Source organism: Somniosus microcephalus, chromosome 7 (genome assembly GCF_052327205.1).
Source record: "Somniosus microcephalus isolate GS21.2 chromosome 7, FLI_Smic_1.0, whole genome shotgun sequence".
NCBI classification, from domain to species: Eukaryota; Metazoa; Chordata; class Chondrichthyes; order Squaliformes; family Somniosidae; genus Somniosus; species Somniosus microcephalus.
The window spans coordinates 111,921,617-111,945,652 of NC_140993.1; the positions used below are offsets into that span (position 1 = coordinate 111,921,617).

Sequence of the window (24,036 nt, forward strand, 5' to 3'; positions counted from 1 at the left end):
GGTAATGATGGGTTTAGACAGTGCAATTCTAGTACAAACAAACCTCTCATTTTGCTTCTTCCATCCTCTTCTTTCACCTCCAAATACTCGAGCAGAAAGGAGCACCATTTGCCATCACCATAGGAGTCAATTACAAAGACACCGCTTGAATCTCATTAAGCGCACCGACTATTTTGGGTGTTCAAGCAGCTTCAATTAGCTGTTCGCACCTCGTTAAAGGACGGTTAGCGTAGTGATGCGTCTGTATGTAAATGGTGACCTCAGTTTTTTTTTGCCCTTTCATGATTTCCGTGACTTGGATCAGGCAGCCCTGCGACCTCTGGTCTCCCCACAGGGCCTCTAGTACTCCTGCGACTGCTGTGAGCCCTTCTTGCTGGCTGTTTTGCCACCACCAGATTAGAGCCGGATTTCTTGGGCAAGAACATGGCCTGGAAGTTGGCCAGGGCGCCGCCCTGCGTGATGGTGACACCATCCAGCAGCTTGCTGAGCTCCTCATCATTGCGGATGGCGAGCTGCAAGTGGCAGGGGATGACGGTTGCCCCGGGCCGCGTTGCCCGCCACCTCCAGGTTCTCGGCCCTCAGGTACTCGAGAACGGCAGCCAAGTAGACTGGGGTCTCAGCCCCGGCGCGCTCGGCATAATGACCTTTGTGGAGCAGGCGGTGAACACAGCCGGCTGGGAACTGAAGGCTGGACTGAGATCAACGTGTCTTGGACTTTGCACGATCTTTACCTTTGGAAGGAGGCGATTACTCTTTTTTAATTTTTCGATTACATCATTCACCGCGTATAGCTGACAAATCGCGTTGACACCAACGTGCCTGCTATAAGCGATAGGGACTGTACCCATTTCATCAATATGTTGCAAACTAAAAATACCTAAGTTCCTCTTTAAGAAGACTCTTACTGAAATGCTGGAGTGTTTCTAACCTTTTATGCCTACTATAAAGGGGCAGGTCATGTGCACTTTATGATTCTGTTAGAATGAATGGAATTGTGTAGCAACTCTGTTTTAAATCTAATTTGTCTATAATTGAGTATTAAAATGTCATACAAACATATTAAGTGTCTATCCATTAATATCACCAACAGTAATCCCTAGCTTGTCTGTTTTCAGACAAAATGTAAGTACAGTACTCAACCTTTTTTTATGAACTAAGTGTCTATCTGTAAAAAGGCTTAATAGCTCTTAACAAATCAAAATTGAATCTAGTCACTTTCTTTCCAACCGTCTCTTGCCCACCTAGAAAATGGAAATCTATTGCTATTAACATTAAAGAAAAGAATAGATAAGACACAGCAGGATAATTTTTCCTGAGTTCTTACTGATGACAAGGTACTTCACACACTGCGAGCACGCATTGGAAAATCTGGTTTGCAGCAAGGAGATGTACCTCGCTATTGGCAAAGACTAGATTCACTTGTTCTAATTCAACATCAGCAAGAGTCATCCTGTTGTGCTCCTACCTCAATGCGCTCTCCCAAGGTACTCACTCAGACTCAACCTGACAGTCTGCACCTTAGCAACCTGTTTGGCCTTGAGCTGAGCTACATGACCCACATCCAGTCCATCACAAAGACGCATCATAGTCAACCCACTGAACTCTGACCTATGCCTTTGTATCCCCAGTTTTATTTCTCCAGCAATCTCCTCACTGACTTCCCAAGCGCTACCTTACATGAACTCCACCTCATCCAGAACTCTGCTGCTTGTATCCTATTCCACACACATATCTCCCTATCCTTGTTGCTCCGCATCCCCCAGTGCATTCAGTTTAAAATCCCTGTCCTAGTTTTCAGATCCCTCATAGGTTTTCTTCTCCCTAAGTATGCAATCTTCTCCAACCGTATAGCCCATCATACATCTTATGCTATTCCAACTAGGATCTGCACTATCGCTGCATCTTTTTGCTCCATGACTGACGGTAGAGGTTTTAGGCATCATACATCTGCACTTTGAAATTCTCTTCCTAAATCCCTCTGCTTCTCTCCTTACCTTCAAAATCCACATGCAAAGCTACCGATTTTGCTTTTGACCCTGCCCAAGCTTCTCTCCTTCCTATTCGGGGCTCCTAATTCCCACCCTCCATAATAAGCTTGGGTTATCTTGTTATGTGAAGCACACAATAAAAGTGCAAAATATTACAGTTCTATCACAAATATAAACACATTTCCCGTAACAGATGTGTTGAAATTGTGCTGCGTGATATTGGTACTTAGCTCATTGACACATTTGCATGTTTTCCTCTGTCTTATTAATGAAGTTTAACTTCTTCATTAAAATCACCGAAGAAACTTCACACAAATGTGTTAATTCACTTATTATTAAAACAACACATCATAATTCCAATACATATATTAAAAACTACTGATTAAAGAATCAATAAGAGGCAAAGGACAGAATTTACACAGTGAAAACACTATAATATTCCAAACAATAGCCCCATATTTCTGTTTAGTTCGTGGATTATTATAGTGCTTGAAACATAATAAGGGATAAAAAAAAATGTCCAAGAGATTAAACAAGCGATAAAGGAATTAAAAATTCTTGGTGTGCTTTGCAGCATCTAATGTGAACCTGTGGGTTGTGTTCCTGCTCCAGAATGTGCCCTCTGTGCTGAATCTTTCACTAACGAGAAACCCACAGTATCTTCTTTGTAAATTTGAAGCCTTATGTTTGCTCTACAAGCACAATTTGTATTTCTACTCCATACCCTGCTGACATGACATTTCAAAATTGTTCAGATGTGTGGTGACACAGTGTGCTGAGTGTCATCTAATTAAAGCTCTACCACAGGCTCAAGCACCGCTGCAATCAGTTTCCAAGCTGGCCCAATCGGAGAGGGGCAAAACATAGGGGCGAGTCACTCTTGATTATCTTACAGTGGTCAGTTATGAGGACATTGGTAGTGGGTCAAGTTCCCACCCTCTTGACTGCAAGGTGTAAAATAAGCAGGATGAAAAAATTACAGCAAAAACACAGGAAAACGTATCCAGAATATACCCCATATGGGGGAGGGAAAAAAAAGCAAAAAAAAAATTGAAATAATGGCCAAAATTGGAGGATGTATTTTAAACAATTACTGACTGAATTCAGAGAAGCGTAGAATGGGTCAAACTTTATGGGACCGTTGGAATAAAGCCAAATTATGTCATTATGAAGCATTTATTTTCTGCTTCGCCCAAAAAGATTTAAGAAACACCACAGCATTCGAAAGCCATGAATGTCACAAGCTGCCTGGTAAACTCTGAAGCAAAATGTTTTAGGTGGAAATTCAACTGCCTGTACTTGTGAATATCCTATTTGTACAACATTTGACTATTCATGTAATATTTCATTATCACACTCAAAGGAAATGCTAAATGTTTAGACACACACAAAAAGTGAAAATTTCCATAGCATAAAATATTTATAAGATAAGAACATAAGAATGAGGAGCAGGAATCGGGCATACAGCCCTTCGAGGCTATTCCGTCATTCAATAAGATCATGGCTGATCTTTGACTTCAACTCCATTTTCCCGCCCGATCCCCATATCCCTTGACTCCCCAAGAATCCAAAAATGTATCTATTTCAGCCTTGAATATATTCAACGATTCAGCAACCACAGTCCTTTGGGGTAGAGAGTTGCAAAGATTCGCAACCCTCTGAGTGAAGAAATTCATTTCAGTCTTAAATGGCCAACCCCTTATCCTGAGACTATGCCCCCTAGTTCTAGACTCTTCAGCCAGGGGAAACAACCTCTCAGCATCTATCCTGTCAATACCCCTCAGAATCTTGTATGTTTCAATTAGATCGCCTCTCATTCTTCTAAACTCCGGAGAGTATCGGCCCAATCTACTCGATCTCTCCTATAGGACAACTCTCTCATCCCAGGAATCAATCTAGTGAACCTGCATTGCGCTGCCTCTAAGGCAAGTGTATTCTTCCTTAGATAAGAAGTGCACAGTACTCCAGGTATGGTCTTACCAAAGCCCTGTACAGTTGTAGCAAGACTTCCTTACTCTTGTACTCCAACCCCCTTGCAATAAAGACCAACATGCCATTTGCCTTCCTAATTGCATGCTAACTCTCTGTGCTTCCTGTACAAGGACACCCAAATCTCTCTGAACACCAACATTTAAAAGTTTCTCACCATTTAAAAAAAAAAATTCTATACTTCCTACCAAAGCAAATAACCTCACATTTCCCCACATTATACTCCATCTGCCACCTTATTGCCCACTCATTTAACCTGTCTATATCCCTTTGCAGGCTCTTTGTGTCCTCCTCACAGCTTTCTTTTCCACCTAGCTTTGTATTGTCAGCAAACTTGGATACCTTATGTTCAGTCCCTACAACATAGATTGTAAATAGCTGAGGCCCAAGACCTGATCCTTGCGGCATCCCACTAGTTACAGCCTAACAACCAGAAAATGACCCGTTTATCCCTACTCTCCATTTTCTGTCCATTAACCAATCCTCTATCAATGCTAGTATATTACCCCAACCCCATGAGCCCTTATCTTGCATAACAACCTTTTATGTGGTACCTTATCAAATGCCTTTCGGAAATACAAATATACTACATCCACTGTTCCCCTTGCTAGTTACATCCTCAAAAAACTCATAAAATTGTAAAACACGATTTCCCTTTCATAAAAACCATGTTGACTCTACCTAATCATATTATGATTTTCTAAGTGCCCTGTTACCACTGCCTTAATAATGGAGTCCAGCATTTTCCCGATGACTGATGTCAGGCTAACTGGCCTGTAGTTCCCTATTTTCTCTCTCCCTCCTTTCTTGAATAGCAGGGTTACATTTGCTACCTTCCAATCTGCTGGGACCATTGTAGAATTTAGAGAATTTTGGAAGATCAGAACCAATGCATCCACTATCTCTGCAGCTACCTGTTTTAGAATCCTAGGATGTAGGCCATCAGGTCCACGAGAAATGTCGACTTTTAGTCCCATTAGTTTCTTAAGTCCTTTTTCTCTACTGATGTTATTTACTTAAAGCTCCTCAGTCTCATTAGCCCCTTGGTTCCCCACTAGTTTTGGTATGCTTTTTGTGTCTTCTACTGTGAAGATGGATACAAAATATTTGTTGAATGTCACTGCCATTTCTTTATTCCCCATTACAATTTCTCCTTTCGCAGCCTCTAAGGGACCAATGGTTACTTTTGCTACTCTCTTCCTTTTTACATACATGTAGAAGCTCTTACAATCTGTTTTTATATTTCTTGCTAGTTTACTCTCATTCTATTTTCTCCATTTTTATGAATTCTTTGGTCATCCTTTGCTGGTTTCTAAAGCTCTCCCATTCTTCAGGCTTACTATTATTCTTCACAACATTATAGTCTCTTCTTTTAACCTAATACTATCCTTAACTTCACTTACTGCAAAGCATGGCAAGGAACCCTTACTGCATGCAGACTGGTGCAGGTCTCAGTCCTGGCAGCATGAAGGTGCATTCCCCAGCAGTGGTACAACAAACATCCCCCCATAACAAATCACTTGTAGGACATTTACCAATTAGATTCGGGGATGCATAAACTGTGCGTAGGGCTGAGGAAATACAAGAAGGTGCAGACACCATTCCCGCTTGATGCACTCTAACCAACTCAAATCACTAACCCCCTTAGCTCCAACAACCAAAACGTAACTTTGGATTCCCCAGACCTGCCCAGTGCCACACATTAGAGAGGTTATTTTGACTTTGGGCGATAGTGTAAAATGGATGATAGCGAATCGGCAGACAACTTTACATCACTGCCGATGAAGTCAACAGAAATAAAAATCGTGAGAGGTGTAAAATGGCCTGCTGATTCACCATCACCCGAAGTCAAAATGATCTCCTACGTGTAATAATTACTCATTTCAGTTTGAAATGCAACCTATTTTAATCCTGATTATTAATAAAATAAACAGAGCCTTGAATGTCCACATCATGCTGTTCATCAATGTCAGCACTTGATACTTTCCAGTGTCGACAGGGGTTCTGATAAAGGATCTCTGCCAAAATGTTTACCTGTCTTTTCCCTTTTTGAGATGCTGATGGCCCTGCTGTATATTTCCAGTATTTTCTGGCTTTATTTTTGAGTGATCTCTTGTAAAATAGCACGAGCAGAGATTTTTGTGTCTGTCTGCCTGCTGAGATTAGCAGCTTTCTTGAGAATCTCAAGAGTCAAACCGCACAAAGAGAGATGTGTAAGTGGAGATGTGCAAGTGATTTATATAATGTAAATGACTTCTGTACTTTAAAAAAAGTAATAAAAGGCTTGCACACCATTGGAGGTGTAAAAACTGAGCTAACGGTACTTCAGATTCGTCAACAGCATTTTGTAACCTGCGTATTCAGAATTTAACACAGAGATTGTCTCCCCCCTCCCATAAAAGCTCACCAGGTAAACCTACAACAAAAGCTTCCGATTGTCAGAACTGTTTAAGTTTAATATTTTTCTACGGTAACATTTACTGCGATGTTTACCCTGGTAAAACCTTCTAATCTTTATAGGTAAAATTAATGTTCAAATGTGGGAGATGCTGAAAAAAAGCAGATGGAGTAGAATTTCCGCAGAGGTTCTCCAAATCATCTGCTGTAAAATTAACAGCCACTTACGTCGTTTCCCTGGGGTTTCTGCCGATGTTAAGGCAGGAGATCTGAAGAACCCACGTGGAAATTTTACACTGTTATTTCTGTAAAACAATTGCTGCTTAAATGGGCCTAAAATGTATTTTTAAATCACATTGTTTTAATGTTGGAAATGGTTTCCCGATGACATTATTAAACTTACAATACCCACAAGTTTTCATTGCTTCCCAAAGTAATCTTAATTTGAAAAGAATCAATTCAAATGCTATTATTAAGAAACAATAAAGTAGAATATTGTAGTTGTTAACACAGAGCTATATTCTGCTGGCCATACTGGCTGAGTGTTAGATCCAACTCTACTCAGGTAATACACCAGCTTTGCACTTATAATTAAAAAGAATAGGGCTGACTTGTTATTTTTTGAGAGTAATTTGGAAAGAACTTTAGAATTAAATAAAGAAAATTGTACGGTTTCACAGCTTTAAATTCTCCATTTTGAGAGTGTTGTTTATTTTATATATGAGAATTCCTGTTTGTTGCTTTGTAAGTTTAAAATTAATCAGGTTGTTATAATTGATAAATTAAATTACAATTGAGACAGACATGAAAATATAACTCAAACAAAACATAGTAATAAAAATGTGGAAAATGAATGACCCATGTACCTACTTTTTCAGGTATTCAAGACCTTCAAAAACTGGCTTCCATGTTGCTACGCAAACTGAATTCTCATCAGGAGCATAATAATGCCATGCACATTAAAGTTTTAAGATAAACGATCAACTTGGGAAGGGAATGAAAGTGAAAAAAAAAAATTAATAAAAAGTCAGTGAATTGTGCATTTTTTGTTTGCAGAGTTGAACTGAGCAGTAGCATACATGCCTGAAGAAAGGAATTGCTATGACAGTTTCGTAATATCTCCATGTGGCACCAAGATCACTCCGGTTGAGGTTCGTGGTGTAAAATCTCCATGCAGTCTGTATCAAAACAAAACATGGAAAAGAAGATTTTACAAAAGACAATGTCAATCAATATTGTTTTCTACAAAAGTTCTCCCTCATAACTTTAGAATTTAATGCAATGTGCCTTTAGCCTTGCCGTCAATCTCCCATGGGATTGCACACAGCAGGTTGGGGGACATGCAGGTTTGAAATGGAGCACACACCAAATATAAACTGGAAGAACACAGTCACATGAAGTGCTCATCTCGGGACAACTCATGAGCAGAAGTAGTTAATCTGGCTGTCAAGAATAAGGTCAGGAGACAAAGAGCATTGCCGACAGTTCAGATGGAGTACACTTCCCACTTTCAGCATCGAGTTAGGATATTTTGTCTGGCTAAAATATATTGGCCCAGATATTCCGATCCCTATGGGTGGGTACGCGCTGTGTACCCACTTGTAGGGACATTGGAAATGCCGGTTTCAGGCATGCGAAGCATATGCGTTGAAAACTGGCATTTCCGATCTGTCAAGAATGCTCTTGACAGATTCTCCAGCTGCCCTGGAGAAGGGCCTCTGCGGGCGGATAGTTCCGCTTTTTGGAGACCCTCTGCCCACAGAAAACCCTTACAATTCTTACGCCTGGTAAAAGCGTAAGGCCTGCTTTTACCAGGATAAGAGTTGAAAAAAGTTTTTTAAATATTTTTTTTTCCACTGATTTATCATTTAAAAATACTTTTTAAAAAGGTACGTTTAGTTTTAGCCCCGTAAAAAACTTTAATTATTTTTTTCAAAAAAATTACATTTTTGTTTAAAATACTTAATTTATTGTAATTTCAAGTCATTTTAAAAATGTGATTAAAAAAAATGTATTTAAAGTTTTACTATGTTTTTTCATTGATCTCCATTCATATATTTGACAGTTCTTCCTGTCAAATGTATGAAGGGAGATTCCCTTCTGTGATTGGCTCCCCCTGGCCCACGTGATCCCAGGGACGCTGAGAACTACATGCATCCCTGGGATACGTGGGCCCTGCGCACTTCAAGTTTGGTGAGGCCCAGGAGCGGAAGCGTGTGCGTCCCGGGAGCCCTCAGGTAAGGGCACAGATTTTTCCAGATCGCAGGTCTCCGCCCGCGGGAGGCCTGTGATCGGAAAATACGAGCCATTGGTCAGACAGTGTCATTGCCTGTATGTTTAGATATTGAGACAGGAAAAATACACTGCAGCTCCAGGGGCGCCTGGGCCAAATGGTAGCTCTGTGGAATTGTAGTCCTGGCACTAGGTACTGAGCGGAAGATAGACAAAATGTAATACAATTTTGTCCAGTTCTTTCAAAACAAACATTTCTAAATGGTATTTCAGAAAAACAATTTTTTTGGATTCATACATGGAAACAACAGTAACCAATGCTGGAGCAGACAAATGCCTTTTGAGGAGGAAGGGAGCTGTGGCTTCTGGGATTTCTTCTGCTAAAGAAAGTTGCAGTGGTTTCTGGAAATTGTAGCCCTGGGAATGCAGATGGGTAAATTTAATACAAATCTTACAAGGACATTTGCTCCAAGGAGGATCCAGCGGGAGACTGGGATTCTCAGAGGCCTAGCAATTTCCATTGTACTACTTGTGATGGAGGGTAGAGTTACTGGCGTCAAGTTTATTGGTAAGTTTGTGATTTCTTTTTGTTAATTTTTCACATTTGTTGTATGATAACTTTTACTTTATTGTTGGATGAGTGAGATGTTGTCATAACAGCTATATAATCGGAGAATTATTTTCCTGGAATGTTATTAGGAAATGTATTTTTAGTAAAATGTGACTGTGGAGAAAACTGAAATTGGGAGAAAGATTTTGTGCAATATGATTGGTGAATAACGAAAGTAGAAAATAAGCAACTAAAGAGGAGAAAATGCAGACGGTTAGCCAATGAGAAAGAAGGAACTGATACACAGATGGTCGCAGCGTAGATGACAGGTACAAAAATATGTCGTTTTTCTAATTTTCCAACAGGATTTCATGAGGAAAGCTGTAAAAATTTCAGTTTGCCATATAGGATCCAGTAAGATACCCCCTTTTCTTTGACTCCAATTTTATTGGCCCTGGAGGAATGGTTTTCACCGTGCACCATCTACCAGTTGGGAGAATGAGTTGCTCTGGGCTCTGGTCTACTCTATGGGGGAAAAATTGAGTCGCGCCCCCTCTGGGGTGCTAACTTCAAAGTATCTCCCCGAAAAAATTAGTGCCCCCCACAGCCGAAAGAAGCGGGGTGCTACTGGAAGCGCCCCCACCTCCCTCTTGGGGTGCTGCGAGTGAATATCTCAGCGCTATGTGCCACAGCGTCATGCTCTGTGGCACGTCGCGCCGCGGTACTGCAGGCCTTCCTCCCCTTATTAAAAAGGAGGGGGCCTAACATAGCGCGACCCGGGGCTCAGCTGGGCCACCAGGGAGCGGGAATGCCGGCAAAAGAGCCCGGCACTCAAGAGAAGTGCCGGGCTCACGGAGTGCAGCCGGCACGCCGCGGGAGGGGGGGCTGGTCAGGAGGCCGTGGACGGCAATGGGGGCAGGTGCTGGCAGGCGGCCAGCAACAAAAATGGCCGCCCGGCACCTTCGCTTTAATTAGCGGCGCCCGGTAAGTCAGGGAGCGCTACCGAAGATCGCAACCGGGACGCGAGCGGGACGCTGTGCACGCCGATGACGGGAGGCGCAAAGCAACCGAATATTTAGGCCTATGTCTATTCTCACTGTTACTCCATCAATGGGCAGTCGTGCTAAGCAGCTATGCCAGTTCTTCCCATTTCCCACAGGTGGAGTAGGCCACCCCAATCAGGGACCCATCTGGGGGCTCCAGAGGTTGGGTGTGTGTGCTGAAACTTTGACTGTCATCCCTGCTTTTTATCTCATCAAAAGCATCACAGACCAAACATTTGTTTGTCAGGTCTGAAAGCACTGCGGTGCACCAGTCCACCTCTGTGTGCCTGTGTGTGTGTGTGCCTGTGTGTGTGTCTGTGTGTGTGTCTGTGCATGTCTCTACGTGTGTCTGTGCCTGTATATGTCTGTATGTTTGCATGCAATAACTGGAGTATAGATGAAATTAAGTCAAGTCTTACATACCAGTTGTTAGAAAAGTTTAAATTGCAGTGAAGTTCAGTCCAATTTGAAGAATATTAAATACTAAAGGCCACTGAGTTTTTGTGGGTCCCTATATTTTTGTAACTTTTCATGTTGATGAAATTGTTACACAAAGTAGGATTGTTAATACAAGTTTAGAATCAGAGTACTGTGCTTGTATCATCACTGAAGTGCTGGCAAACCAATACGTCCAACAGCTAAATACTGCCATCACCAGGATATTAGTGGTACTACTGCAAAATAAAAAAAGATTAAAAATTGCAAATGCTAGAAATCTGAAATAAAAACAAAAAATACACAGCTGGTAAGGTAGCAACTTTAAAGAGAAAAGACAGGTTGTGATATTTTTGATGAAGGGTACACCCCATAATGTCATAACCTGTCTTTCACTTTTCAATTGGTACTACTGCAACTCTGGAAAACAAATCTATGATATTCAATGGTTGTGAATTTATTTTAAAATACAAAAATGAAGGTTAAGAATCCTTGAACTCAGAAATAGTCAAATCTAACAGTAGAATCTTCCTATTTGCCTGCTGTAAACACTGAACCTGTACAACACCAGAGGTGCAACCAGATATAAAGAGTTGTGTGGCGGAGCATCAGAATAACTCTGAGGATTTGATTCGAACTCCCCCAGCCCGGCAGAAACAACGAGAAGCAGGAGTGCTCCTCCAGGCCCCGTAAGGAAAACTTGGGCCTCCCCTGCTCCAGACTTTCTCCTCTTCCCTCGGCCAGGATTCCCTGCCTGGAGCATTACCTTGTGCCGGGGACTGTACTCCTGGCTCCCTGGTGGTGGCCTCCTGCTGCCCGATTTTAAAAGGGCAGGCTGCAGCTACTTGGCTGTTTAGGTCAGGAAAATGGCAAGCGACATGCTAATGAGGCCCAGCCACTGAAATCAGCCGAGTCGGCTTGCTGTCGCTCGCCTTGCTGCATTCCCGCCCTGGAGTTGGAGTCAGATTTTTTTTTACGAGGGTTACACATCCCTCAATGGTTGCACCTAAATCCTGCACGTCCCAACATGTGCTGCAATTGGTATATGTACCCAGTGGATAGAGCGCATGGCCCCTTCTGAGCAGCACAACAGCCATGGCAATCAAAAAGCTCAAAATTGTTCAAAAATCCCTTGAAAGCTGCGTTTGATTTTTGTGATTTCTCCACCTCTAACATTGACGTCTATGCTCCTGACCAAATTTAACACCCAAACTCTCTACTGGGTGGAGATGTGTCTGGATGTTGTGGAGGACACTGTGGAGCGGAGGGTGGAAGCAAACACTGTTCAGTTTATGCTGGAACAGAGTTTTGAGCGAGATCTGGGGGTGGTGGAAAACTCATTTTGAAACATATGGAACACAGCAACAAGCTGTTGCCCTTTTGTGGAACTGGCCCAATGTGGTGATGCCCTTTGACATGAATCAGTCATTCATGAAAGAAAGACTTATGAAATAATACTGAGCGGCCTGCGGTTGGCGCTGTCCAGGGAGAGTATAAATACTCGGGCACGGGCCCAGCTTGCGCAGGACATTCTTAACAGGAACTAGTGAAGGACACAACTAGACTTCCATGTTGTAAAACAGTTGATTAAAGCTTTGTTTAACGCTTAGACCAAGTGCCTAGTAGTTTTCTTACGTCACCCTTCTTATTCCACACTGTGGAGCAATTTGCAGTCGGTACCTCTGAGAGATAATTACTAAACCATAGTGGAAAGATGGATGAAAGACCCAGGAGCACCTCCCGCTTGATGCGAAAACCTGGAACTTGTGATCTGTCAAGAACCTTCTTCCCCGGGAAAAGGGCATCCGTGGATGGAGAGTTGGGCTATTTGCCCAACTTCTGCCCAGTGAATGCCTGTAAGACCTGCTTTTACCAGTGAAAGCGTTTGAAGCCTTGGTGAGTTCCTGAAGTGCATCTTGTAGATGGTACACACTGCAGCCACGGTACACCAGTGGTGGAGGGCGAATGTTTAAGGTGGTGGATGAGTTGCCAATCAAGCGGGCTGCTTTGTCCTGGATGGTGTGGAGTTTCTTGAGTGTTGTTGGAGCTGCACTCATCCAGGCAAGTGGAGAGTATTCCATCACACTCCTGACTTGTGCCTTGTAGATGGTGAAAAGGCTTTGAGAGTCAAGAGATGAGACACTCACTGGAGAATACCTAGCCTCTGACCTCTTGTGGCCAAATTATTTATGTGGATGGTCCAGTTAAGTTTCTGGTCAATGGTGACACCCAGGATGTTGATGGTGAGGGATTCGGCGATGGTAATGCTGCAGAATGTCATGGGGCGGTGGTTAGACTCTTGCTTGTTGGAGATAGTCATTGCCTGGCACTTGTGTGGTGTGAATGTTACCTGCCACTTATCAGCCCAAGCCTGAATGTTGTCCAGGTCTTGCTGCATGTGGGCATGGACTGCTTCATTATCTGAGAAGTTGCGAATGGAACTGAACACTGTGCAGTCTTCAGTGAACATCCCCACTTCAGACTGTATGATGGAGGGAAGGACACTGATGAAGCAGCTGAAGATGGTTGGGCCGAGGACACTGCCCTGAGGAACTCCTGAAGCGAAGTCCTGGGGCTAAGATGATTGACCTCCAACAAACACAACCATCTTTCTTTGTGCTAGGTATGACTCCAGCCAGTGGAGAGTCTTTCCCCTGATTTCCATTGACTTCAATTTTACTACAGCACCTTGGTGCCACACTCGGTCAAACGTTGTCTTGATGTCAAGGGCAGTCACTCTGACCTCACCTCTGGAATTCAGCTCTTTTGTCCATGTTTGGACCAAGGCTGTAATGTGGTCTGTGTTAAGTCTGTGAGTTGTTCAAGTAATTAATACTCAGACTTAATCAGTAACAATAAAACAGGTCTTTACTGGTTAGAGGTAGGGACTATACATAGGTCTTTACTTCATGCCCACAGGCGGGAACTGAGGGGAGATCAGTACCCACAGTACTATTTATACCCCTATGGCCAGGAGTGGTACTGCGTATCACTACGCCCAACAAGTAGTGCAGTCCTGTCCATAGGTTCAAAGTAGCACACATATTACATACACAACATTCCTCCCTTCCTAGCTTTACAGTCATCTCCCCATTTAACATAACGTAATAACATATATACATATATAACTTCAGGTTTACATAACAGAATAACATAGATACATAGATAACTTCATGTCAAAACAGATCACAGATTCAGTCTCTGCGGAAAACAGTTCACAGATTCAATCTCTGTGGTGTAGTCGGTTCACGTTGCTGGAGTGACTCATTCAATAGTCCTTCCATGGATTTAACAGTTTGAACTTCCGAACTGAATTGGCTCTGTTCGGAGGGACCACGTGTGTGATCTGGTAGAGGTAATAATGGTTCAGATGGGTCATCTTCTGTTTCGACTTTTCCTTTTCTGCTTCTTGGAGACTCTCTGGGCTCCACTGTCAGCTGCCAGCTGCATGCGCAGTTCCTCCTTCTCTCCCTCCTTTTTCCGTAGTAGAGCCACCTTCTCCCGATGTTCCGTAGACTTTCGGTGCTCCTCCATGATTTCTGTATGGTGGGAGTCGAAGTTACAAGTTGGGCAGGACAGGACATAGTAATATTCGGTGTCGTCCTGATCTAGGCCAGCGTTAGGGTCTTCTATTTCCTCCATACCCAGCTGGGCGTTAGCCAGCTTTTGTTCCAAGTCCAGACATCTTTCCTGAAGAGACTTCTTCATGCGTACCTCTTCATCCAGCTTTTTCTGGGCTTTCAGCAAGTCGTTTACTAATGACCTCATTTGAGATTTTACTGCTTCAACTTCTTTTGGAGATTGATTGATCGGACTATTCAATCCCTCTACCGGAGCAGCTGTTTCAGCGGTCTGTTGTTCTACGTTGACGTGAGTCAGCGTACTTTTGGCATCCAAGGGCTGCTCTGTTGCAGTCATCTCAGTCTGTGTTGCCACCTCAGCTCTTCCAATAACCTTTGAGAGCTCCGAACCCCTTTCGTTTGAATATTGAAGTTCGTGTTCAAGTTTTTCTCATTTCAGAGTCCTGTCCTTCAGCATATGCAGGAGTTGGCTGACCGTTAACTCCTCTGACATCAGACGTTTTGTGTGCTCCTGCTCCATTTTCTCCATCAGCTGCTTCTGTTGTCTTTCCAGATTCTCCAACTCTATATCAAAGAACTCTTTCGTTGCATTCAACTCTTGCTCAAAACGGCGAAGCATTTGTTCTAATTGCTGTTGTAGTTTGAAATGGAGTTGAGTTCGAGCCCGGTGTCCCTCAGAAATGGGCACATCAGTAGACTTGCCAGACTCAGAATCCACAGTTAAACTATGTTGTTGTTGCTCAGTGGAATTCTGTGCTGAAACTTTGTCTTTTGCACCTGAGTTGGGCTTACCATCATCCGTTCCAGAGTCTGGGCCGACTATCTTCACCGAGTTCTCACTCGTTATTGTTTGTAGGAAATGCCAGTCCATATTCATTTTCCTAATCCACTCCCGTCCTAGTAGTGGAGGACCTCCTTCAGATATCACATATAAGTCCATTATTTGACTGTCTTCGCCCTTGTGGACCACTGCAACCTCTATTTTCCCGATGGGGTACACTCTTTGCCCCGTGTATGTTTCCAATATAATCCCCGTATCCTGTAGGGGAATATGTTGGAATAACTTTCTGTAATCTTTCTTATTTATGACCGTCAATGCCGATCCAGTGTCCAATTCCAGTTTTACTTGGACTCCTTCTATCTGAAGAGTGACCCAAATTGTCTGGAGGTCTGCACCCTTACCAGCGTTGAGTACTCTTAAGCTAGCCAGTTCATTACTGCTAGCGTCTGAATCGGACTCCTGTTCGGTCACCTTGTGTACCTTTGCGTATTTTCCTTGCGGTGACTTCTTGTTGCTGGTCTTCTTCGCTGACCTGCATACTCTAGCTATATGTCCAAGCCTACCACAAGTTCTACATTCTTGGTTTTTAAACCAACACTGGTTCTGATCATGCGTTGTCTTTCCACAACGATAACATTTGCCAGAACTCACACCCAATTTGTGTGCACTGAGCTCCGGTGACCGTAGCTGCATTACTGCCGTGCCTCTCGCTGCGGCTTCATGTGCTGCTGCCATAGTGACCGCCTTCTCAAGCGTCAGCTCATTCTCCTCGAGCAGTCGCTTTTGTGTATCCTGTTTAAATAAACCACACACAAATTTGTCTCGAAGTGCCTCTGTCAGTCCCGTTCCAAACTGGCAATATTTCGCTAATTTACGCAATTCCAGCAAATAATCAGCATTGCTTTCATGCTGTAGCTGCCTTCTGTCGTAAAATTTAAATCGTTCCGCTAGCATCAGCGGCGTGGGGTTTAGATGATCTTTCAGGACAGTAACAATCTCATCGAACGTCTTATCCGCCGGTTCATCTGGCGATAACAGGTGTTTCAATTGCCCGTATGTCTTCGCACCCATTAAATTTAATAATGTTAGTGCTTTATCAGCCTCATGAATTTTATTGGCCTTACAATAATTTTTAACTCGTTCAACATATATGGCCCAATCTTCGATGTCACTATCAAAGTTGCTAATATTCCCGTGTTTAGGCATTGTAGTACTTTATCAGATTTGCAATTTCTCAGATTTTTTTTTTTTTACTGCTATCCAAGATGGCGGCTTCCCGCTCTTGCCGTCGTCCTCCGCCCACAAAATGACGGTTTTCCCGCGCTTGGCGGTCTTCACCCGTCCCCCGACGCCGTCTCCCTTCAGCCCTCGAGTGCGGCCCTTATCTTCGCCGCGATCGCCCGAGTGCTGCCCTTATCAGCGGATGCGATCGCTGGATCGCGAAGTGGCTCCCGACCGAAGCGGCTCTTGCTCGCTCCCTCCCGGGCTCTGGCTTACCCGCTCGCGCGTTTCACCGCGGCTCTTATCAGGGATTGCGATCGCCCTTATCTTCTCCAACTTCCCCAGCCCTGTCTTTGCAGCCAACACTGCACGGCTTACCCCACCACCTAGGTTGAACAAGGAAACTGCAGAAAGACTTCTGTCAGTCGCTGGAAGCTGTCAGTCGCTGATGGAGGCTTCAGAGTCCTAAAGCCTGTCGCTTCTAGTGGGGTGGTGATGTTTGAAACCTCTCTTCAACTGCCGCAGGGTAAGAACCTGACTCGTTGCCAGTGTTAAGTCTGTGAGTTGTTCAAGTAATTAATACTCAGACTTAATCAGTAACAATAAAACAGGTCTTTACTGGTTAGAGGTAGGGACTATACATAGGTCTTTACTTCATGCCCACAGGCGGGAACTGAGGGGAGATCAGTACCCACAGTACTATTTATACCCCTATGGCCAGGAGTGGTACTGCGTATCACTACGCCCAACAAGTAGTGCAGTCCTGTCCATAGGTTCAAAGTAGCACACATATTACATACACAACAGTCTGGAGCCGAGTGGTCCTGCCAGAACCCAAACTGAGCATCAGCGTGCAAGTTATTGGTGAGGAAGTGCCGCTTGATAGCACTGTCGACGACACCTTCCATCACTTTGCTGATGATTGAGAGTAGACTGATGGGGTGGTAATTGGCCGGATTGGATTTGTCCTGCTTTCTGTGGAGTGGACATACCTGGGCAGTGTTCCACATTGCCAGTGTTGTAGCTATACTGGAACAGCTTGGCTAGAGGTGTGGCTAGTTCTGGAGCACAAGTAATCAGCACGACAGCCGGGATGTTGTCGGGGCCCGTAGCCTTTGCTGTATCCAGTGCGCTCAGCTGTTTCTTGATTTTAAAAAAATGTTTTATTCATTGATGGGATGTGGGCGTCGCTGGCTGGCTAGGCCTGCATTTAGTGCCCATCCCTAATTGCCCTTGAGAAGATGGTGGTGAGCCGCCTTCTTGAACCGCTGCAGTCCATATGGTGTAGGTACACCCACAATGCTGTTAGGAAGGGAGTTCCAGGATTTTGGCCCAGCGACAGTGAAGGAACGGCGATACAGGTCCAAGTCAGGATGGTGTGTGGCTTGGAGGGGAATGTGTAGGTGGTGATGTTCCCATGCGCCTGCTGCCCTTGTCCTTCTAAGTGGTAGAGGTCACGGGTTTGGAAGGTGCTGTTGAAGGAGCTTTGGCGAGTTGCTGCAGTGCATCTTGTAGATGGTACACACTGCAGCCACAGTGCGCCGGTGGTGGAGGGAGTGAATGTTGAAGGTGGTGGATGGAGTGCCAATCAAGCGGGCTGCTTTATCCTGAATGGTGTCGAGCTTCTTGAGTGTTGTTGGAGCTGCACTTATCCAGGCAAGTGGAGAGTATTCCATCACACTCCTGACTTGTGCCTTGTAGATGGTGGAAAGGCTTTGGGGAGTCAGGAGGTGAGACACTCGCTGCAGAATTCCCAGCCTCTGGCCTGCTCTTGTAGCCACAGTATTTATATGGCTGGTCCAGTTCAGTTTCTGATCAATGGTAACCCCCAGGATGTTGATAGTGGGGGATTCAGCGATGGTAATGCCATTGAATGTCAAGGGGAGATATCACATGGAGTGAATCAAATTGGCTAAAGACTGGCTTCTGTGATGGTGGGGACCTCAGGAGGAGGCCGAGATGGATCATCTACTCGGCTCTTCTGGCTGAAGATGGTTGCAAATGCTTCAGCCTTGTCTTTTGCACTCGGGTGCTGGGCTCCACCATCGTTAAGAATGGAGATATTCATGGAGCCTCCTCCTCCCATTAGTTGTTAATGGTCCACCACCATTCATGACTGGATGTGGCAGGGCTGCAGAGCTTTGATCTGATCCGTTGATTGTGGGATCACTTAGCTCTGTCTAGAGCATGCTGCTTCCACTGTTTAGCATGCATGTAGTCCTGTGTTGCAGCTTCCCCAGGTTGGCACCTCATTTTTAGGTATGCCTGGTGCTGCTCCTGGCATGCTCTTCGGCACTCCTTATAGAACCAGGGTTGGTCCCCTGGCTTGATGGTAATGGCAGAGTGAGGATTATGCCAGGCCATGAGGTTGCAGATTGTGGTGGAATACAATTCTGCAGCTGCTGATGGCCCACAGCGCCTCATGGATGCCCAGTTTTGAACTGCTAGATCTGTTCTGAATCTATCCTATTTAGCACGATGGTAGTGCCACACAACACGATGGAGGTTGTCCTCAGTGTGAAGACGGGACTTTGTCTCCACAATGACTGTGTTATGGTCACTGCTACCAATGCTGTCATGGACAGATGCATCTGCGACAGGTAGATTGGTGAGGACGAAGTCAAGTAGGTTTTTCCCTCGTGTTGGTTCTCTCACCACCTGCCGCAGTCCTAGTCTGGCAGCTATGTCCTTCAGGACTTGGCCAGCTCGGTCAGTAGTGGTGCTACCGAGCAATTCTTGGTGATGGACATTGAAATCCCCCACCCAGAGTACATTCTGTGCCCTTGGTACCCTCACTGCTTCCTCCATGTGTTCAACATGGAGGAGTACTGATTCATCAGCAGGAAGTTTCCTTGCTCATGCTTGACCTGAAGCCATAAGACTTCATGGGATCCAGAGTCAATGTTGAGGACTTCCAGGGTCACTCCTTCTGTATACCACTGTGCCGCCACATCTGGTGGGTCTGTTCTGCCAGTGGGAGAGGACATACCCAGGGATGGTGATGGAGGAATCTGGGACATTAGCTGAAAGGTATGACTGTGAGTATGATTGTCAGACTGTTGTTTGACTAGTCTGTGGGACAGCTCTCCCAATTTTGGCACAAGTCCCCAGATGTTGGTGAGGAGGACTTTGCAGGGTCGACTGGGCTGGGTGTGCCATTGTCGTGTCCGATGCCGATGCCTGGTGGTCCGTCCGGTTTTATTAATACTTTTCGTGGCGGTTTGTTACAACTGAGTGCCTTGCTAGGCCATTTCAGAGGGCAGTTAAGAGTCAACCACATTGCTGTGGGTCTGGAGTCACATATAGGCCAGACCAGGTAAGGACGGCAGATTTCCTTCCCTAAGGGACATTAGTGAACCAGATGGGTTTTTACGACAATCCGATAGTCACATCCTTAGTCCAGGCCTCTGGAGTACTGGTCCAGTAACATAGCCACTGACATGAATCTTGTCATTCATGTGGAAATGACTTATGAAATAATACTGGGCAGCCTGCTGGTGGCGCAGTCCAGGGAGAGTATAAATACTTGGGCATGGGCCCAGCTTGCTCAGGACATTCTTTAACAGGAACTAGCGAAGGACACAACTAGATCTCCATGTTGAAAAACAGTTGATTAAAGCCTTGTTTAATACTTATGGTGTGGAGATGCCAGAGTTGGACTGGGGTGGACAAATGTAAGAAGTCACACAACACCAGGTTATAGTCCAACAGCTTTATTTGAAATCACAAGCTTTCGGAGCGCTGCTCCTTCTTCAGGTGAAGTGGAGAAATGCATACAGACACAGCTTATATAGTCAGAGAATCTGCCCCACCACCAAAATGGACCCCATCGGTCTCGCGGCAGACACAGAGGAATTCATCAGGAGAATGAGGCTCCGGGAATTCTTCCACAAATCCCAAGATGTCAGCAGCGAACCCAATGAGACAATCAATGATCCAGAACAGCAGACAGAGGGATCCGCAGTGCAGCAACCGAAGAAGAAAGAGTCAAATTGGACCCCTCCGGAGGGTCGCTGCCCTAAGCTTGACATGTATGCTCAAGCTGTCAGGAGATGCATCAACGCCAGATTCATCAGCCGCACTCACAAGACAGTCCAGAATGTCACCCGAGCACAACGCAACGCCATCCACGCTCTCAAGACCAACCGCAACAGCGTCATCAAACCAGCAGACAAAGGAGGTGCCATCGTCATACAGAACAGAACGGACCATTGCAAAGAAGTATACCGACAACTGGACAACCAGAAACACTACAGACAGTTACCCGCAGATCCGACCAAAGAACACACCCGCCAACTCAACAGACTGATCAAAACCTACGATCCAGACCTTCAAAGCATCCTACATGCTCTCATCCCACGTACTCCCCGCGTGGGAGACTTCTACTGCCTCCCAAAGATACACAAAGCCAACACACCTGGACGTCCTATCGCATCAGGCAACGGAACCCTGTGTGAGAACCTCTCTGGATATGTCGAGGGCATCCTGAAACCCATCGTACAGGGAACCCCCAGCTTCTGTCGCGACACTACAGACTTCTTACAGAAGCTCAGCACCCACGGACCAGTTGAACCAGGAACACTCCTCGCCACGATGGACGTCTCGGCACTCTACACCAGTATCCCCCACGATGACGGCATCGCTGCGACAGCCTCAGTACTCAACACCAACAACAGCCAATCTCCAGACGCCATCCTACAACTCATCCGCTTCATCCTTGACCACAATGTCTTCACCTTCGACAACCAGTTCTTTACCCAAACACACGGAACAGCCATGGGGACCAAATTCGCACCCCAATACGCAAACATCTTCATGCACAAGTTCGAGCAAGACTTCTTCGCTGCACAGGATCTCCAACCAACGCTATACACCAGATACATCGATGACATATTCTTCCTATGGACCCACGGCGAAGAATCACTGAAAAGACTACACGATAACATCAACAAGTTCCATCCCACCATCAAACTCACCATGGACTACTCCTCAGAATCAGTCTCATTCCTGGACACACGAATCTCCATCAAAGACGGACACCTCAGCACTTCACTCTACCGCAAGCCCACGGACAACCTCACGATGCTTCACTTCTCCAGCTTCCACCCTAACCACGTTAAAGAAGCCATCCCCTATGGACAAGCCCTGCGAATACACAGGATCTGCTCAGATGAGGAGGAACGCGATGGACACCTACAGACACTGAAAGACGCCCTTGTAAGAACGGGATATGACGCTCGACTCATCGATCGACAGTTCCGACGGGCCACAGCGAAAAATCGCATAGACCTCCTCAGAAGACAAACACGGGACACAACCAACAGAGTACCCTTCGTCGTCCAGTACTTCCCCGGAGCGGAGAAACTACGCCATGTTCTTCGCAGCCTTCAGCATGTCATCGATGACGACGAACACCTCGCTAAGGCCATCCCCACGCCTCCACTACTCGCTTTCAAACAGCCGCCTAACCTCAAACAGACCATCGTTCGCAGCAAATTACCCAGCTTTCAGGAGAACAGCGACCACGACACCACACAACCCTGCCACAGCAACCTCTGCAAGACATGCCAGATCATCAACACAGATACCATCATCACACGTGAGGACACCACCCACCAGGTACATGGTACATACTCATGTGACTCGGCCAACGTTGTCTACCTCATACGTTGCAGGAAAGGATGCCCCGGAGCATGGTACATCGGCGAGACCATGCAGACACTGCGACAACGGATGAACGGACACTGCGCAACAATCACCAGGCAGGAGTGTTCCCTCCCAGTCGGGGAACACTTCAGCAGTCAAGGACATTCAGCCTCCGATCTTCGGGTAAGCATTCTCCAAGGTGGCCTTCGAGACACACGACAACGCAAAATCGTCGAGCAGAAACTGATAGCCAAGTTCCGCACCCATGAGGATGGCCTCAACCGAGATCTTGGGTTCATGTCACGCTACATGTAACCCCACCTGATGCAGGGTCATCCAGACTCGAGTCGACATTGGCTTGTTCTCTCTACACAGATGCGGCCGGACCTGCTGTGATTTCCAGCCAAAAAAAATGTTTTTTGTCTGTTTTTTTGTTTTTCATACAGACCCCAGCATCTGCAATATTTGACCCCTTGTGACCCCACCTCATTGTTCTTTGATGTAATGTTTCCCTGACTGACCTGTTTGGACACCATTCACACCTTTGACTGCTGTGATTATCTCTCTGCCGAGGTGTGATAAATGGCAGTTGGAAAGGTTACCTGTAAACATCTGACATGATTCTCTGACTATATAAGCTGTGTCTTTATGCATTTCTCCACTTCACCTGAAGAAGGAGCAGCGCTCCGAAAGCTTGTGATTTCAAATAAAGCTGTTGGACTATAACCTGGTGTTGTGTGACTTCTTACGTTTAATACTTAGACCAAGTGCCCAGTAGTTTTCTTACGTCAGCACTATGCCACCCTTCCCCAGATATGAGTCTTTATGGTGAAACACAGATGATGTAAGGGGGTCACAAGACTGGAACCTGCGTAAGCCAAGGTACTGCGGATGTGGCATCTTTAGGTTTTGGATTTGGGGTGTAGGGCAGTGATTGGTTCAGGAGGACCCCATGGCCTAGAAATTGGGTATAGCCCCGCTTGAGGCGTTAGAACTGGCGCTGCGCAAAGTTTATAGCCAGACGAAACTTATCGCTGCCTGGTGAGATATTGGGTTGCATCACCCCCAAAGGGGATTGAGGCGCGAACTCAGACGTTGCACGGGGCTCCAAAGGCGCAAAAGTTCAGGCGCTACCCAATATCGGCGCGGTCGGGCGCAGCGCAGGTGATCTCAATTACCAGAAACCACGAGACTTCCAGGCACTGGCCGGCTCTTAAAGGGGTGGGTCAGTCAGCCTGAGCTGCTACACACAACGCCCTGTAGGCCTCAGAATCGGCGCTCGCCCGTCTCTGGCGCAATAAACTTGGTGAGGATGGAGAAGGTGAGGCAGAGAGCAGAGCGCTTCAGCACTGAGGCTCTGGACCAGTTGGTGTCTGCAGTTGAGCGCCATCAAGATGTTCTGTATCCTGACAATGGCAAGAGGCCGAATCAAAAGGCTTACCGGTGATCTTGGAGGGAGGTTTCTCAGAGGGTCAACTCCAACAGCATGGCGACCAGGACCCCTGTTCAGTGCAGGAAGAAATTCAACGACCTCACTCGGGTCGTTAGGGTGAGTGTTGGTTATGCAAACTTCTGATTCCCTCCATCTGCACCTAACTTCGAGGACCCTGTTGCCATGATGCCCCAATGGCCATCTGTCAGCAAGCACCCATGGCCCTTTCTGGGCACACACATGGACATTTCACTCAAGGCCACATGTAAGGGCTCTTGCTCCATGGGGGGCATGAGATGATCTCTCAAGGCCACATGTAAGGGCCCTTGCACCATGGGGGGCATGAGATGATCTCTCAAGGCATCATGTTACAGAACTTCCCCTTCTTTCCCCTGCAGTCCAAGCTGGCGACGATGCGAAAGGAGCAGCGTCGAACCGGTGGCGGACCTCCACAAGTGGTCACTCTCACGGATCTCGAGGAGAGAGTGCACCAGATTCTTGGAGGACGTCTGTCCGGTCCTGTTACCACTGCAGCTGCCGACCCCATTCTCGACAGCGAGGGTAAGGCTCTCACCTTTTGCAACTGTCTCATTCCACTTGGTCCCCCCGCCAGCATGCTTCCTCAGTGTGCCGCAATCTGCCATACCTTTCCGCCAACCTGTCCTTTTGCTAAAGCCACTCTTCCACCTCCCTGCTTTCAGATGATGCATCACCAACAGGGGCTCCACGCCCTGAAGCTGC

The 24,036-nt window shown here is 45.7% G+C and overlaps 1 protein-coding gene across 1 annotated transcript in view; it reads right to left on the reverse strand.

The window, feature by feature from the left end:
• Positions 1 to 24,036, reverse strand: part of kcnq3 (potassium voltage-gated channel, KQT-like subfamily, member 3) — a 201,011-nt gene that overhangs the window by 97,185 nt on the left and 79,790 nt on the right. Inside the window, exon 7 of the mRNA XM_085992847.1 lies at positions 7,458 to 7,552. Coding sequence (XP_085848973.1) covers positions 7,458 to 7,552 — 95 coding nt within the window. The remainder of the gene's footprint in view (positions 1 to 7,457; positions 7,553 to 24,036) is intronic.